General features: G+C 36.5%; 1 protein-coding gene across 4 annotated transcripts in view; it reads left to right on the top strand.

Moving 5' to 3' along the window:
• The window catches only part of PTBP3 (polypyrimidine tract binding protein 3), a 42835-nt gene that overhangs the window by 13374 nt on the left and 15898 nt on the right, over positions 1-13563 (top strand). For all 4 annotated transcript variants that reach the window (XM_026040784.1, XM_026040785.1, XM_026040783.1 and 1 more), the window contains exons 4-6: positions 8080-8154; positions 11311-11480; positions 12126-12272. In XM_026040784.1, coding sequence (XP_025896569.1) covers positions 8130-8154; positions 11311-11480; positions 12126-12272 — 342 coding nt within the window. In that variant the 5' untranslated portion in view covers positions 8080-8129. The remainder of the gene's footprint in view (positions 1-8079; positions 8155-11310; positions 11481-12125; positions 12273-13563) is intronic.

Below are 13563 nucleotides of genomic sequence, written 5' to 3' on the forward strand. Positions count from 1 at the left end.
TGTAATGGAAGTGAAGAGCAAGAGTTGGAATCAGTATTGGCCTTCTGTTGACAACCTTAGTTAGACTAAGGTTGGAGGCTCTCAATTTGATAGTACGTTGCTCTGCAATAATTAAGGATTTTGATTTGTTAGCTAAAGCACAGTTTTGTAGATGTTACAAAAAGTAAAGAGTAGCAATCACAATACAGAAGCTGCACACAAATATTAGCCCAGCATCTCACTGCACAAATCATGTGCAACAGCTCAGTGTAGTCCACCAGCCAGCAAAGATCAAGAAGTTTGAAAGATGTTTTACCTTGACAAACCACAGCTATCTCCAGCTAAAGGGAATTCACACAGCTCTGCCTGCGGGATCACCTGGCTGTGGGAGAGCATGTACATGAATCAACCTAAATTTGCATTACCACATCTTCCTTCAGCAAAAATTTTATTTTAACTTGTTGACCTTTTTGGTGRTTGCTTCTTTAGAAAGTCATGGGATTTCTTTTTAGTTTTAGCTAACTTAACACAGGAATATGTTAATGCATGCTAATATATCATCTGTGATGTGCTGGAGAGCCATGGCCTCAGCTTTGCAGATGCAGTCAGTGATTCTGTTACAAACATAATGGATTATTTTGCTTCATTTAGTTAGTTCAAAATGGTAAAGTGGAAATCCATCAGAAGAAGAGCCTGAGTTGGTATTAGTGTTGGAGAAATTGCATCAGGAAATTCAGTGTCAGTGTCAAATAAATTGGGAAAGTTTATCTAAGGTGCAGATGGCTGTTACCTATTTCAGTTACTTGCTGATTTAGTCATATCAAATAAATCTTATGAGTCTTTAAAATATATAAGATTATTGGGTAACATAACCCAAAATAACTTTGGGTAACATTGTTAGATATGGATTTTCCTGGTACGTTTAAGTCTGACATCTTTTGAAGACCATATTCTGCAATTAAAATGCTTTTAAGCATGCTTTTTTTTTTTCTAGTTTTCTTCCCTAAAATTGAATGTAGTAATTCAATTTCTTGTGAAAACAATTAACAAGTAGACAAATTATAGGCCTTAATGTTGGTAAGGATATATGCAAGTTGCCTTTGAGAGAAAAAGCTGGTGGTACTTTGGTTAAATTATTGAAAGCTGGATTGAGTTACCACTCAKTTAAAGAAGCACCATTTGTCACTAGGCCTTGTGTTCCTCTTTAGCTCCTTGCTTAATAAAAACTTGTATTTATTCTGGCATATCTTTTAGTTGCCTTTTTATTTTGGGGAGGAGGCAGAAATAGATTTAACAAAGTATATTGTAAGATGGAAATAGAGAAGGGATGCTCTATTTGYAATTGAGAAATGAGAAGATCTCTGCTGTCTGATTTCTGATTTTCTAGCTCTAGTGAAACAGGTTATATGCAAAATTTTGAAAAACACTTTAAGTTACTTATTTTATTTCTGGCAGTGCTGTTTTTTTTCCTTCTGTGTATATTAAATTGTACTACTTGTTCTTTTGAGTTTGGTATTTCTTAATTAATTTATAGTCCAAGTCTGACAAGGATTTAYGCCTCAGATGATTCTGTGATTCTGAAGACGAGAATATGGGTTTGTTTTAGAACCCTATATAGTGCAATTCAAAACAGTGTGCAATTGGTCTGTTTAGTATTTTCAGAACATCTATCAGTAGTGGCAAGGCAAATATTTAAAATGGGAAGATCATGACCTACTTTGCCAGGTAGCTATGGAAGCAGAAGTTGCTATTGTGGTTGTCTGCCATTATGAGAGACCTGAAAATGTRCTAGAAGAGTCAATGTACTATTATACCTTCTTGTACTTCAGCTATATCCTAACGCAAGTGTTTTTATTAGCGGTTTCTCTGCAGCATCTGATTTCTCTAGTGAGGAATCTTAAATGAAAATGTCAGTTAAAGTATGTAAAGTATAATTGTTGATTCTTCTGTTAATCAGATACAATCTTGGAAATGCAATGAAGTTGGATGACTTGTTTAAAATTATTTTCTTTTCCCTTTGCCTAGATTCATCCTTCTCTGAGTTCAGACTGGATGAAGTTTCTTTCATTGGTCCAGAAGCTGATAGTGATTTAACTAATGCATTCTCTCTGGGGTTCCTCTGCTTTAAAAATACAATTAAAGCTGCAAAGCTTGTGGGATGAGCTTTTTATTTAATTCCTGAGTTATATTAATTAATCTTGATGCATAGGAAATTATTGCAGGTTTGACAAGTTAAGGTTCTTTTTATTTCACATTGCTTTTAATTAGTAACTATAATGTCAGTTACACGAGTACAGTTTACAGCAGGGTTGTAATACTGCCAGACTTTCTTAGTATATTGATTTTGTTTAGCATGTTCATGTGAAAACACGTTGCAAAATTTGTGTCTTTTTATCATCAGCCAGATTTTGACTCACTGGTGTTGTGAAATTAATAAAAGATATTTGACAAATTAACTTCCATAAACCTTCCAAGCAGATTCTAAAATGCTGTGTAGGCAGATACAAACTCAGACCGAGAATCCTACATAGCCTGGCAAACTAAAATAAGAATGTGAAATGTAAGAAAAATTATAAAATTGTCAGCTCTGAGAAGTCTTAACTTTATTTGGTGTACCCGGAAATGGGCAGGACTCTTTTCCTACTCTTGATTTTATTTGATACTCATGTAATATTTGTAATATTTATATATATGTAATATTTGCATTTTTTAGTGTGTTTGACTTTCAGATATATCCTGGAAGAGTTTCAAGATGAAATGCTGTATAGCTGACACACAGTTGAACTTTTTTCAACAAATCTCAAAACCATGGCAAATTTAGTCACACTGCAAATGTTAAATCAACTTAAACCTTTAAAGATTTAAAAATAAGATTCTTGAATTCACATTTAAAAATCTTATACCTGCCTATTGAAATTCCTCGTTCTTCAAGCAATTTAATTACTAAAATGAGCATAAATCCTTCTAAAGACATAATATGTAGTCTGTAAAATATAAATTGCTTCTGTGTTGTTTTTTAGATGTTACTTTTTAAAATATCTGGCTGATAGACTGAATTATAGGGAGACTGAGCACAACTTTTTAAGATGATAATTTGGTAACTTGGTAACAGCAATGTTCCCAAGATGATTTATAGTGTGAGAACAATTTGACTGTGTTGCTTAGCCTAAACTGTTACTGTACTACCCTCAGTTTCCTGGTTAGAGAAGGAAAATTGTGAAGATTTATGGAAGGCTGATACTTTACAACAACAGTTTCATATACATGAGTATGCAGTAGTCTGTCCTAAGTTAAAAGGCCTTAGATTGAATACTTTAATGAAATAAAAACAAGTATATAGTTCTGACATTGCTAAAAAACAAATTACGTTTTCTCTCTTTTTTTTTCTTAAGTCAAATGCTGTGAAAAGGAAAAATATTTGACTATTTTAAGTGAGCTCAAAATAACTGAAGTTAGGTAAGCTTCAAGACCCATCAGATACCTATGTCAATGAAGTTGCTCCTGCCACATCCTAGGTTGTCCAGGGTAGAGCTGGKGATGCTGAGCTGATCATACAGCACTCTTGTTCAAAACATTGGTCCAGCATGCCTTGACTCTTGGGCCTTTTGTCTCTCAGAAGGGCTTTTGTCAGCTTTGAAAGGCCAAAAGTAATTAACTAGGTCACTGCTACCCGAAATAATGCATGTATTTTCTATGTACATAGGGTAGAACAAGCTTTGATCAATCTGCTTTTCTTTCACTGAGAGTTTTATTGCAGTGAAGGACTAAATGCCTGCAGAGCAACCACACAACCACCTAATGCTCATGTATTCAAAATGGGACTGCTTATCGGAGCCTTCTGCACCCCCTGGTCCTGGAAGCAGCAGCTTGCTGCCTCCTTTGTCTGAGCTGCTGCTAGCTGAAGCAGTGGTTGTAAACCCAAGATCTGGCACTCCGTTTTGATGCACTCTGGCTATGATCTCTTGAAAGACGTTRCTATAAGCAACGTCTTGAAGAAACTTTCAGTGTGCTTTTTTTATTGATCATACACATACATGAACTGATGGCTTTGCAGGGAAGGGAGATGGTCCRGGTGGGTATTACACATCATTCTTCACATGTATGGATTTACTGGCATGGTGAATGACAGAATTTCAGGGCGCWGCCCAGCTCTTTTCTTATGCCCTTTCCCCCTCATTTTTCTCCCTCGTTTTCAGTAAAGGATGAATGAACACTATAGCTTGGTAAAATTAATCTCCTTTTTCACCSTCTTGCTCTTGACATGGAGGGCAAACATATATGAGCTGAAAAGGACCTCATTGCAATTTACATAGCTCCCGGATGTAATTTACCAACATTGTTATCATTTGCGTGGTGTTAGAAAGTGTTTTGGGTTTGGGTTTCGTTATTTAATACAGTTGCATCTGTCTTGAAGAACAATTTATAGTGATAAATTGAGAAATACTTGTTTAGAAGAAAGCAACAGGCAAAATGCATCTGTGTGGATAGTTATTATTAATCTTTTTATTCAGCTGTTCAGTGGGAAAATGCAGAAAAGATTACATAGTTTATTTACTTCCTATTAGAAAATTTAAGAAAGGATGACTGAATGCTATTTTGTGTGCAGTTCTTGAAACTGATGGCTTTGCAATAGGTGCTAAGCTCTGGTGATATGTTTTGGGATTTTTGTGAGCATGCATTGTTCCAATTTCAATATAGCATTTGCCAGTAGGGAAGCACTTGTATAAGCTATCTTTATGGTATAAAAGCTTAAATTTTAAAAACTGTGAGTAGAGTAGATTCAGAAATGCATGTCTGTCCCTCTGTGCTTTAATTATTTGATACTAAATTAGGTGTTCTAAAAAACTCGTATACTTTTCATTAATGAAATCACAGGCCTAGTGCTTTTTGCTTTTTTTTTTTTTTTTTTTCCTCATCCCCCACTGTTCCTTTAATTATTGTTGCACGGCTTCTAAAAAGTCAGTAGTATCATGTTACAGGTCCAGCAGGGAGCTTCAATAATTAATAGCAGGGATGACAGAGCTAGTGGTTCCACTGAGCATTGAAGGCTGCTGAATAGCAACCTCTGTGCTAAAGTCACAGGCATCTTTGCAGGGTGGCTAATGGTCAGCCTGCAGAGACAAGGAGTCTGGGGGGCTTGGAGCAGAGGCAGGGAGGTTCCCTGGGTTCTGATCATTGCCTATAACTTAATTCTGTTTCAACGTATTGAAGTGACGGCTTTTTCAGCCTGACATGTTCGTACAAGCATACGACACTGGCTATTTGTTTTCCTTGAAATGCCTTTCTGAAATGGCACCAAAATATTTAAATAGTCCCTTTATAATAAATCCTCAATCTGGAAGAAGGTTTCACATCTTGCTGTTGTGAATGGCCTATGGGAACATAAGTAATATGACAGATATGTAGATAGCTTACCAAAGAAGTAAAAGAGTTTAATGTCATATTCCTTAGATTTAGGTTATTTTTTCCTGAATATTTAATAGCTGTTTGTTACTGCTATGAACATGTCATCTGAAAATGTCATTTTTCAGATTGTACACACTTTGCTACAGTAGTTTTCATCTTTTCATATAGGTTCTCCTAGAAAAGAGTGCCAAAATTTAATATATACAAGGAGAAAGATATTTGTCRTGAAAGAAAAATTATTATTTTTTAAAATTGGACTACTTTATTGGTTATTCTAGCTATCTCATAAGAAGGAGTTACAATCATATTCTTTAACTAAAAAATGATAGTCTAGAAAGAATGCTCAAGAMGAGAAAAAACACATTTTTGTAGATGAGAATATCCCATTTGCAATTAATTTAACAGTACTTGCAAATTTGYAACTATGAAGAAAGATAATCCTCTTACATAAGGATAAGGAAAGATAAGAGGATTATCTTTCTTCATATCAATATAGAATTGATATTCCATATAGAATAAATAGAATTTCATATTGAATAAATACAAAATATCAATATTACCATTGAGATTTGGAGGGGASAGGGGAATGTGGTTTTATTTCCATAAAACTTTTTTCAATATTTTTAATATTCATAGATTTCATTAATTTAGATTCATTGAGTAATTAATATTTCACTTACAGAGTTGTTATGAATGCTGATTTTGATTTTCAGATGTTGCTATATTATTTTGCTATGAGTACAGCCTTGAACTGCGGAATCATTAACACATCTATTACTATAAATAAAAACAAATCATAGAGCAATTTAGTTTCAAAAAAGCCCCAAGTTTATTTTGCTGTCACCTGAAAGAAAGAAGATTCACTGTATAGTTGGTACAGTGCTCTCAGCATGCAGGTAGAGCTGCAGTGCTGCCTTTAGTGAGTGTATTCTTGTGCCAGAAGAAACACCTATGTGTCAAGAACTTGGCGCCCCAGCCTTGTCAGGACTTGTTGAATGCCTAAGACCTTGCCAGGCTTTTTACCAGCGTAGTACTATATAGTAAATCTTTGTCATGAYGTTAGGTACTTCATAATGTTCTAGAATATTTTAAAGTTAATTCTCCCAGCTATGGAATAAGAGAGGTTGACTTGCTTCAGAAGCTTGAATGCTGTCATCTGTTTTGGATTTATCTTATGGGTTACCAGTCTCCTCTCTCAGCGTGTTCACATTGTATTCTCATTTAAGTGAGAACTCTTACTGTATTCATTTGTCGGTGTGCTTTTCTAGAACATTTTTAYATCAGCTTTATTTTTGCTTTTAGTCCATGGCCAGGAAAGTTTTTACTAGTTATATTGCAGGATAGCTGGGAAGGGAATGAACCCACACATGTTTTCTGGCTTCCGATATTATTTCTTGTGTTTCTTCATGGGCAGTAAGTTTGGCTGATAAACATCCTCGTTTTTTTATCTAGTCATAATCTTGTTCTGTGAATAACCAACCAGAGGAAAGCAGCAGGAACATGTGGTTTATTGTAACCAGTAAAAGATCAAAACTACCCCCTTCAGTAGCAACACCTCCTGCTTACAAAGTAATTAAAAAAAAAAAAAAACTGTGCGTGTTCTTCCACAGCCAGTGTAAATCAGCATTATGCCTTGCTGTTGCCGAAAGCATGAGTTTTACACCCATCTTCTGTGCAACTGATTCTGTTCTCTCCTTTGATGTGGATCCTGCCACTGTTCAACACCATCTTTTAGGAGGTGAACAACCTAAATCAGTGTGTTATGTTGAGCTGGGGGCTCCACCATCTCTCAGCGAGTCTGGTGGGCTCTGAAGGTGATGCGAGGTGAACAGTGTRGGGCCATGACTGATGAGTACTGGGGCCAGGGACCTTTCCTTCCACCAAAGCAATGGATATTTGCTTTAAATAATTTTATGGGTAAATGTGGTAAAAGTTTAAGGAACTTCAGCTGCCTTTTAGAGGGTATGTGGTATGTTGGCAATTTGGAGAACTATGATATGGATAAGATGGTGATTGAGGGCATATAAGAGAATTCAACAGTAGCTAAATAAACTAACCTGGCATCTAGGTACTGTTTTGTGGATGGAGAACTTAAAGTGCTCAGACTTTTTTACTTAGTAGGCTAGAGCCCCAAACTCTCAGTGCTGTAAAATCTTTGGTTTTCAATATCACTTATGTCCAGGGTTATCTACCAACTGATTGTCAGTATAAGGATTAGATTAAAAATGTGTAATAATAGATATATTTGAAAATGAGCTGAGTTAAAGTTTTGCTCAAGTTCCACCATGATGAGGCACAAATGCAGGCCCGATCTTTAGGATTATCTGTTTACTCCCGCTTGCACTCCCAGAGCTCCTTACCATTTGTTAGGCTTGGTCTTTTGAAACAGATGCTGTTTGAAGTAGCATAAGTAATTATGAATCAATACTAATGAATAATATGAATCAATGTAACACAGATGAACATCATAACAGCCTCTTGGGAGAGAATAAACAATTGTGTGCTTGATGCTTGCTTTTATGTTATTGTTGAAATATAAGCTCTTAACAAGCTGCCTGCATGCTAAGTAGTGAATAATAAGTATATAAAGGGAATTTTCTTAGGAAGAATAAATGACAAGAGCTGTTTAGCCTTTATATTAAGCTACTTACTCTATAACATCATTTACTTTTAATCCTGTCTTTTGTTTTTTAGCTTGGACGTGACGAGTTCTTTCTTCTGGTGTCACTAACAGGCCTTCTACCATGAACAATTCAACTCCTGCTACAGGTATACAAAAACAAACAAAAAAAAAAAAAAGGGTTTTTTTTTTCTTTAATATGTCCACAAGTAGCCTCACCAGATCCTGAAGTCTCACCAGATTCTGCAGAAGCCTCATTCAGTGTTGGTATTAAGAAACTTTAAAGCTGGCTAGTTAAAATAGGCCAAATTGTATTTTCAATAATTGTGATAAAGCAAGTAGCCTACTGTAGATGTTCCTGAGGATTACAGAGTCGAAAGGTGAATATCCTAAACCAGTCCCAGTTTGGTGGAATGAAAGACACATTGTTTGCTTTCCTGATTAAGAGCTAAGATGATTCCCTGCTAAAAGGGGTGTGTTCTTCCTGTTTTCTACTCTGCTCCTAGAGTCTCTTAAGCAGCAARTAGTCCTGTGATTTATTTATTAGGTGCTTTTGTGCTAATTTATCCCCAAACCATCTYTCTGTAGAGTTACGAGAGTGGCAGAGTTTTAGCAAGGGAAGTAATAGGAAAAAGGAAAATTTTTTTCATTAGACAGCTTTGTTGACCTGGTTCGCCACATAGATGCAAATATTATTCTTCAGCACAGTGGGTTTTGGGGAGGTGGCAGAGTTACTAGCCAGAGRCCGAGTAAGGAAACTGTGGCTGTTTACACAACATGGAGAATTAATGTGTAAACTCTGCAATGTCGTTCTTGTTTTGTTTTGAAACATGTAAGTGGTATTACCAGCCCCGAAACTAGGCTGTGTCCCGTTTTTTTAGGTTGTCCAAGAACTTTGTGGTTATATGCTGAATTAATTCATTTTAATTAATGAAAGRAGACTTAATTAATTATCATTGTTTAGAGTATTAATGAGAGTACTCAGAGAAACCTGAGACTGTTTCTTTCAGAGATGTGCAGAGCTCATGTGGGCTTGTAGTGTTTGTGGCTCATAGCTGCGTAAACTTGGTCATCACACAGGCAATTTTTTACTTCCAGTTGGGAATAAGCAGGGGGAAGAGACTGAGGAACTAACTTAAGGTCTTATGTTTTCAAGATTTTGCACCTCTTTGGCTTACACATCTCAGTTCCTGCTTTGTCTAGTTGATTCAGTATGAAGACTAGAGGCCTTTGCTTGACTGAATCTGTACTGAATCCACATGGGTTGTTAATTACCAGTATATCCACTGATAACGCATAGTGACTTCCAGAGGCCTAAATGGTATTAAACTTTAAAATAAGGTAGAAGTGTCTGACTTCTAATAAGTCTCGAAAAGTCTAGTCATTTGATAAGTGTAGCTGATAACTATACTTTATTTTGATATTACATAATCTCTATTGAGATGCAGCTGTTAAACTAATATAATTGTAGCAGGATTTTTTTTTTTATCTGGAGTCATATTTAAAATGCATTTGGGTTTCCTGATCTGAAATTACTMATTTGGAAAAATGTATGATTATGAATCAATAATTAATAATTCAATTGATATTGATTGATACAGTGTATTAATTGTAATGATACAGATCAAGCCCCAAATTTATCTATGTTTACAAGGCTTCTCTTGGCTTTGTATTTCTGTTTTCTGCTTTCACCTATTTTAGCATAAAATTCTAAAGTGATGACAACAACAGGCAGGCTTTAAGAAATTACTGAAACCATTTTGAAACTCAAATGCTAGATAAAATAGCCAATTAGCTCTCTGTCTCAAGGTTTGTATCAGATTATAGCTGGAGAAAGCATGGTTTAACAGAAGCTCAGATTCTTGTACTTGGAATGAAAGTGAATGATAGCTTTTACTGATGACTTATGCAGAGTAGTATTTTACTGCATAAGTAGTGACTTATACCGAGTAGTATTTTAACAGTATGTAAGATTTTAGGTCAGATTCTGATCTAAAACACCTAGAACTAACATAAATGTTTGCTAGTTGGTAGATCTTAGTGAGCTAAATAATTATTTTCATTCTGTGTACACAAGCCAAAGTTCTTCTAGCAAGTGCTTTCCTCTTTGGCTGAGTAGCCCAGCTACAAACTTTCCCAGCTCCCACTAAAGACCAAGGGAGAAAATGCTCTGGCTGCTGCTTAATTATCTTGTCCTTGTGATAGTGAGTCAGAACCTAGAAAGTGTTGCTTCAGTGATAAACTCTTGTCCTTAAACTAAGACCAAAATTGTTGGTAAGTTTAATTTGCTGCTTCATTTAAAGTAAAGGACTTGATCCTGTCTCTTTTGAACCTGAAAAGTAGACTCTATGAAATGGGACAAAAGTAGACTCTGAAATGATTTTAGCTTGCTAATGATACACACTGAATATGTACCTCATCCCCAACCAGTATGCCATTTCTTCACTTTTTTCAAAATGCAAAAGGGGCACATGTTACTATTTAGAACTTCTGGGGGGAAAAAGCCAGACGTGACAAGACTTTTTCTCTAAAGGAGATGGGGAAGGAATTATCTGTGTTACCAACAGTGTAACTGTTGGGGATTTTTAGGTCATCCTATTTTAAGGTGTATGGACTTTGAACAGTTTAAATAAATAAAGTTCTTCATGCAGAATAGCTTCTGTGAATTGCTTGTCAGCCTTAGGCTTTATTGAAAACTTACAGGAAAATCTGAAGTTACTTAGCAAGTGCATACAAATGTTTCTTCCTGATGTTTTGGGGTTTTTCTAGGAAAGTTAAACTTAGGACACGAGGTGTGAAGGCTATCTGTCTTGCTGGAATAAAGCTTTATAGTAACCGAGAGTACTGTTTCCTCTCGTAACTTGAGTGATGATGACATCTTTCCACTCAATATAGTACATTTTTTTCTTTAAGCTTTATAAGCTCTTTACTGAAGTAGCAGGTGCTAGAATATTTATGAGTGCCATGACTCATAAATATGTGTATTTCATTTAAGAACATTTTAGTTTATAAGCTTGCAGAATACTAGGCTTTGTTTAATAAAAATCACTCAAGGTAGTAGCTAAATCTCGTTATTGGCCTGTGTCTGTAAGCCTTCAAAAATATACTGGAAATCTGGAAGAGTTGTAGGGGTCTTTAAACTCTCCTTTGACTGCTGTCCTTCCTTAAAATTCAGATAGCTCTAAATAACAGTCAGTGTCCATATTGAGAGGACAATCTCTCGCTTTTAGATTTTGGCATCTACACTGTGTAATTTATCTTGTTGTTTGTCTTCTTTTCTTGTCCCTTTCCCTAAATTATTTTAGCTAATGGGAATGAAAGCAAGAAATTTAAAGGCAACAGATCTCCATGCTCCCCCTCTCGTGTCCTCCATCTTCGTAAAATTCCAAGTGATGTCACTGAAGCAGAAGTTATTTCTTTGGGTCTCCCTTTCGGCAAAGTAACCAACCTCTTGATGCTAAAAGGAAAGCGTCAGGTATGTTATTTTTAACATTTCAATATACAAGCAGGGCTGAAGAAATGTGGTTTGTGTTATATGACCATTTTTGTATTGTGCTTGACTTAAAAGAATTGCAGTAATGTCTAAATATTTCAATAATTTCTCAAGATATTCTTATTTCAGATGTGGAAGGATGTATTGATATTTATCGTAACAGTTTTATATAATTTTGGATTAATTCACTACTAATAAGTTAATACTGATTAACATTATATCCATCATATGTGAAAATACATAGATCAAGAACTTCATTCCCATTACTGATGTTGACAGCTGTATTGAAATATCTTGCCTGATAAAGATGAGTCCGCTTTTAAGTGAGATAAGAATTAGTTTTTGTTTAATCCTTGTGTGAAGTGATAGTAGCATAGCTAATGTTATATTTATTCCATCTCTTCTTTAATGATTTATTGTACTTAAATCATTTTTATAAACACCTTACAAAGCAGCCCCATTACCACACACACACACAAGTGCACATGTATTTAAATACTGAGCAAAAACACTACTATACTTTCACATGGGTTTTTTTAGTGAGAATGGAATTGGGAGTAATGCTTTGATGCTTTCTTTTTTCATGTAACCAAAAGAACATTGAAAACTTCTGTATGTTCATTCCAGGCTTTTTTGGAAATGGCTTCTGAAGAAGCTGCTGTTACTATGGTGAACTATTATACTCCTGTTACACCTCAGCTCCGTAGTCAACCTGTTTATATTCAGTTTTCCAATCACAGAGAACTTAAGACTGACAATCTACCTAATCAGGCTGTAAGTATAATATTTCCGTTTAAGAGGGCAGAATTGCACTTGTATTACTAACAAATAAGCAAACTTCTTTCTGCTAATACTACATCTGCAGTCAACTTCTAAAGTCAACTTCTATCTCCCTTAGTTGCAAACTGGACTGTAAGCTTTCCATTCATTCCAGCAGAGTAGAAGTGCTGTGAAGGACCTTAAGCTGAAGAGTGGTCCATCTTGATGAGAGGAAGTTAAGCAAAGGTAGCAGGAGACCTGCACAGATGAACAAGGAACTCCTGACAAAATTCAAACATAGAAAGGAAGCATGAAAGAGGTGGAAGCAGGGACAGGTGATGCAGGAGAAATATGGAAGCACTGCCTGAGCATGCAGGGAAAACCAAAGCCTTCAGTGAGGATGTGGACGGCAGCAGGAAGAGCTTCTACAGTCTTATCAGCAGCAAAAGATAAGTAGGCAAAAATATTGGCCCCACTGCTAATGATTCAGGGGCTCTGATGATGAAGCGCATGAACAAGGCAGAGGTATGGGGTACCCTCTTTGTACGTTTACTGGTAGGAGCTGCCCTCAAGAATCCAAAGCCCGTGAGACTGAAGGGAAGGTCAGAACCTATGAAGGTTTAGCCCTGGTGGATTAGATGCCATTTAAACAAAGTGGACCTGAGCTGGCCCATGTTGTGGATTGTCTTTGAAAGGTCCCTCCTGAGCAGTCTAACAGCTTTCTGCAATGAGGCTCAATGCTTGGGGGTGAGCACAGGATGTAATCTTGATTAGGGCTTTTGGCTCTGTCTCTCATAACATCTTCCTGGACAGACTGGCAATGTACAGGTTGGTAACTTTGCAGAGAAGAACCCAGCAGTGCTGATGTACAATGTATTGGCCCTTGCAGTAGAGCAAGGCAGCAGCAGCCTGCGCTGGACTAGCAGCGCGTTACCAGCCTGTGGAGGGCAGTGATTGTCCCCTCTGCCATGCAGGGATAGTTCAGTRTGGAGAAGAAAAGTGGGGCAGATCTTGGCAGTGTGTACACGCATCATGTGTGATGGAGGGAGGTATGGAACATAGTAGTGCCAGTGGCAGCATGATAGGCAGTGGGCACAAAATGAAATGAGGAAAGTTTGACTTAAGCATTTTTTAAAAATGGGTTTTATGATGAGGTTTGTTCAAAGGGTTTATCCAACAGASGAACATATTGACTGGAAAGGTTATGGAGTAGCCAGCCTTGGAGATGGTCATATCTAATGAGAAAAGCCCCTGAACGACCTGCTGTAATTGACCCTGCTTTGAGCAGAGGAGTTGGACTAAACAG

This window comes from Nothoprocta perdicaria, unplaced genomic scaffold, assembly GCF_003342845.1.
Source record: "Nothoprocta perdicaria isolate Ctin4 unplaced genomic scaffold, notPer1 scaffold_266, whole genome shotgun sequence".
Lineage (NCBI taxonomy): Eukaryota > Metazoa > Chordata > Aves > Tinamiformes > Tinamidae > Nothoprocta > Nothoprocta perdicaria.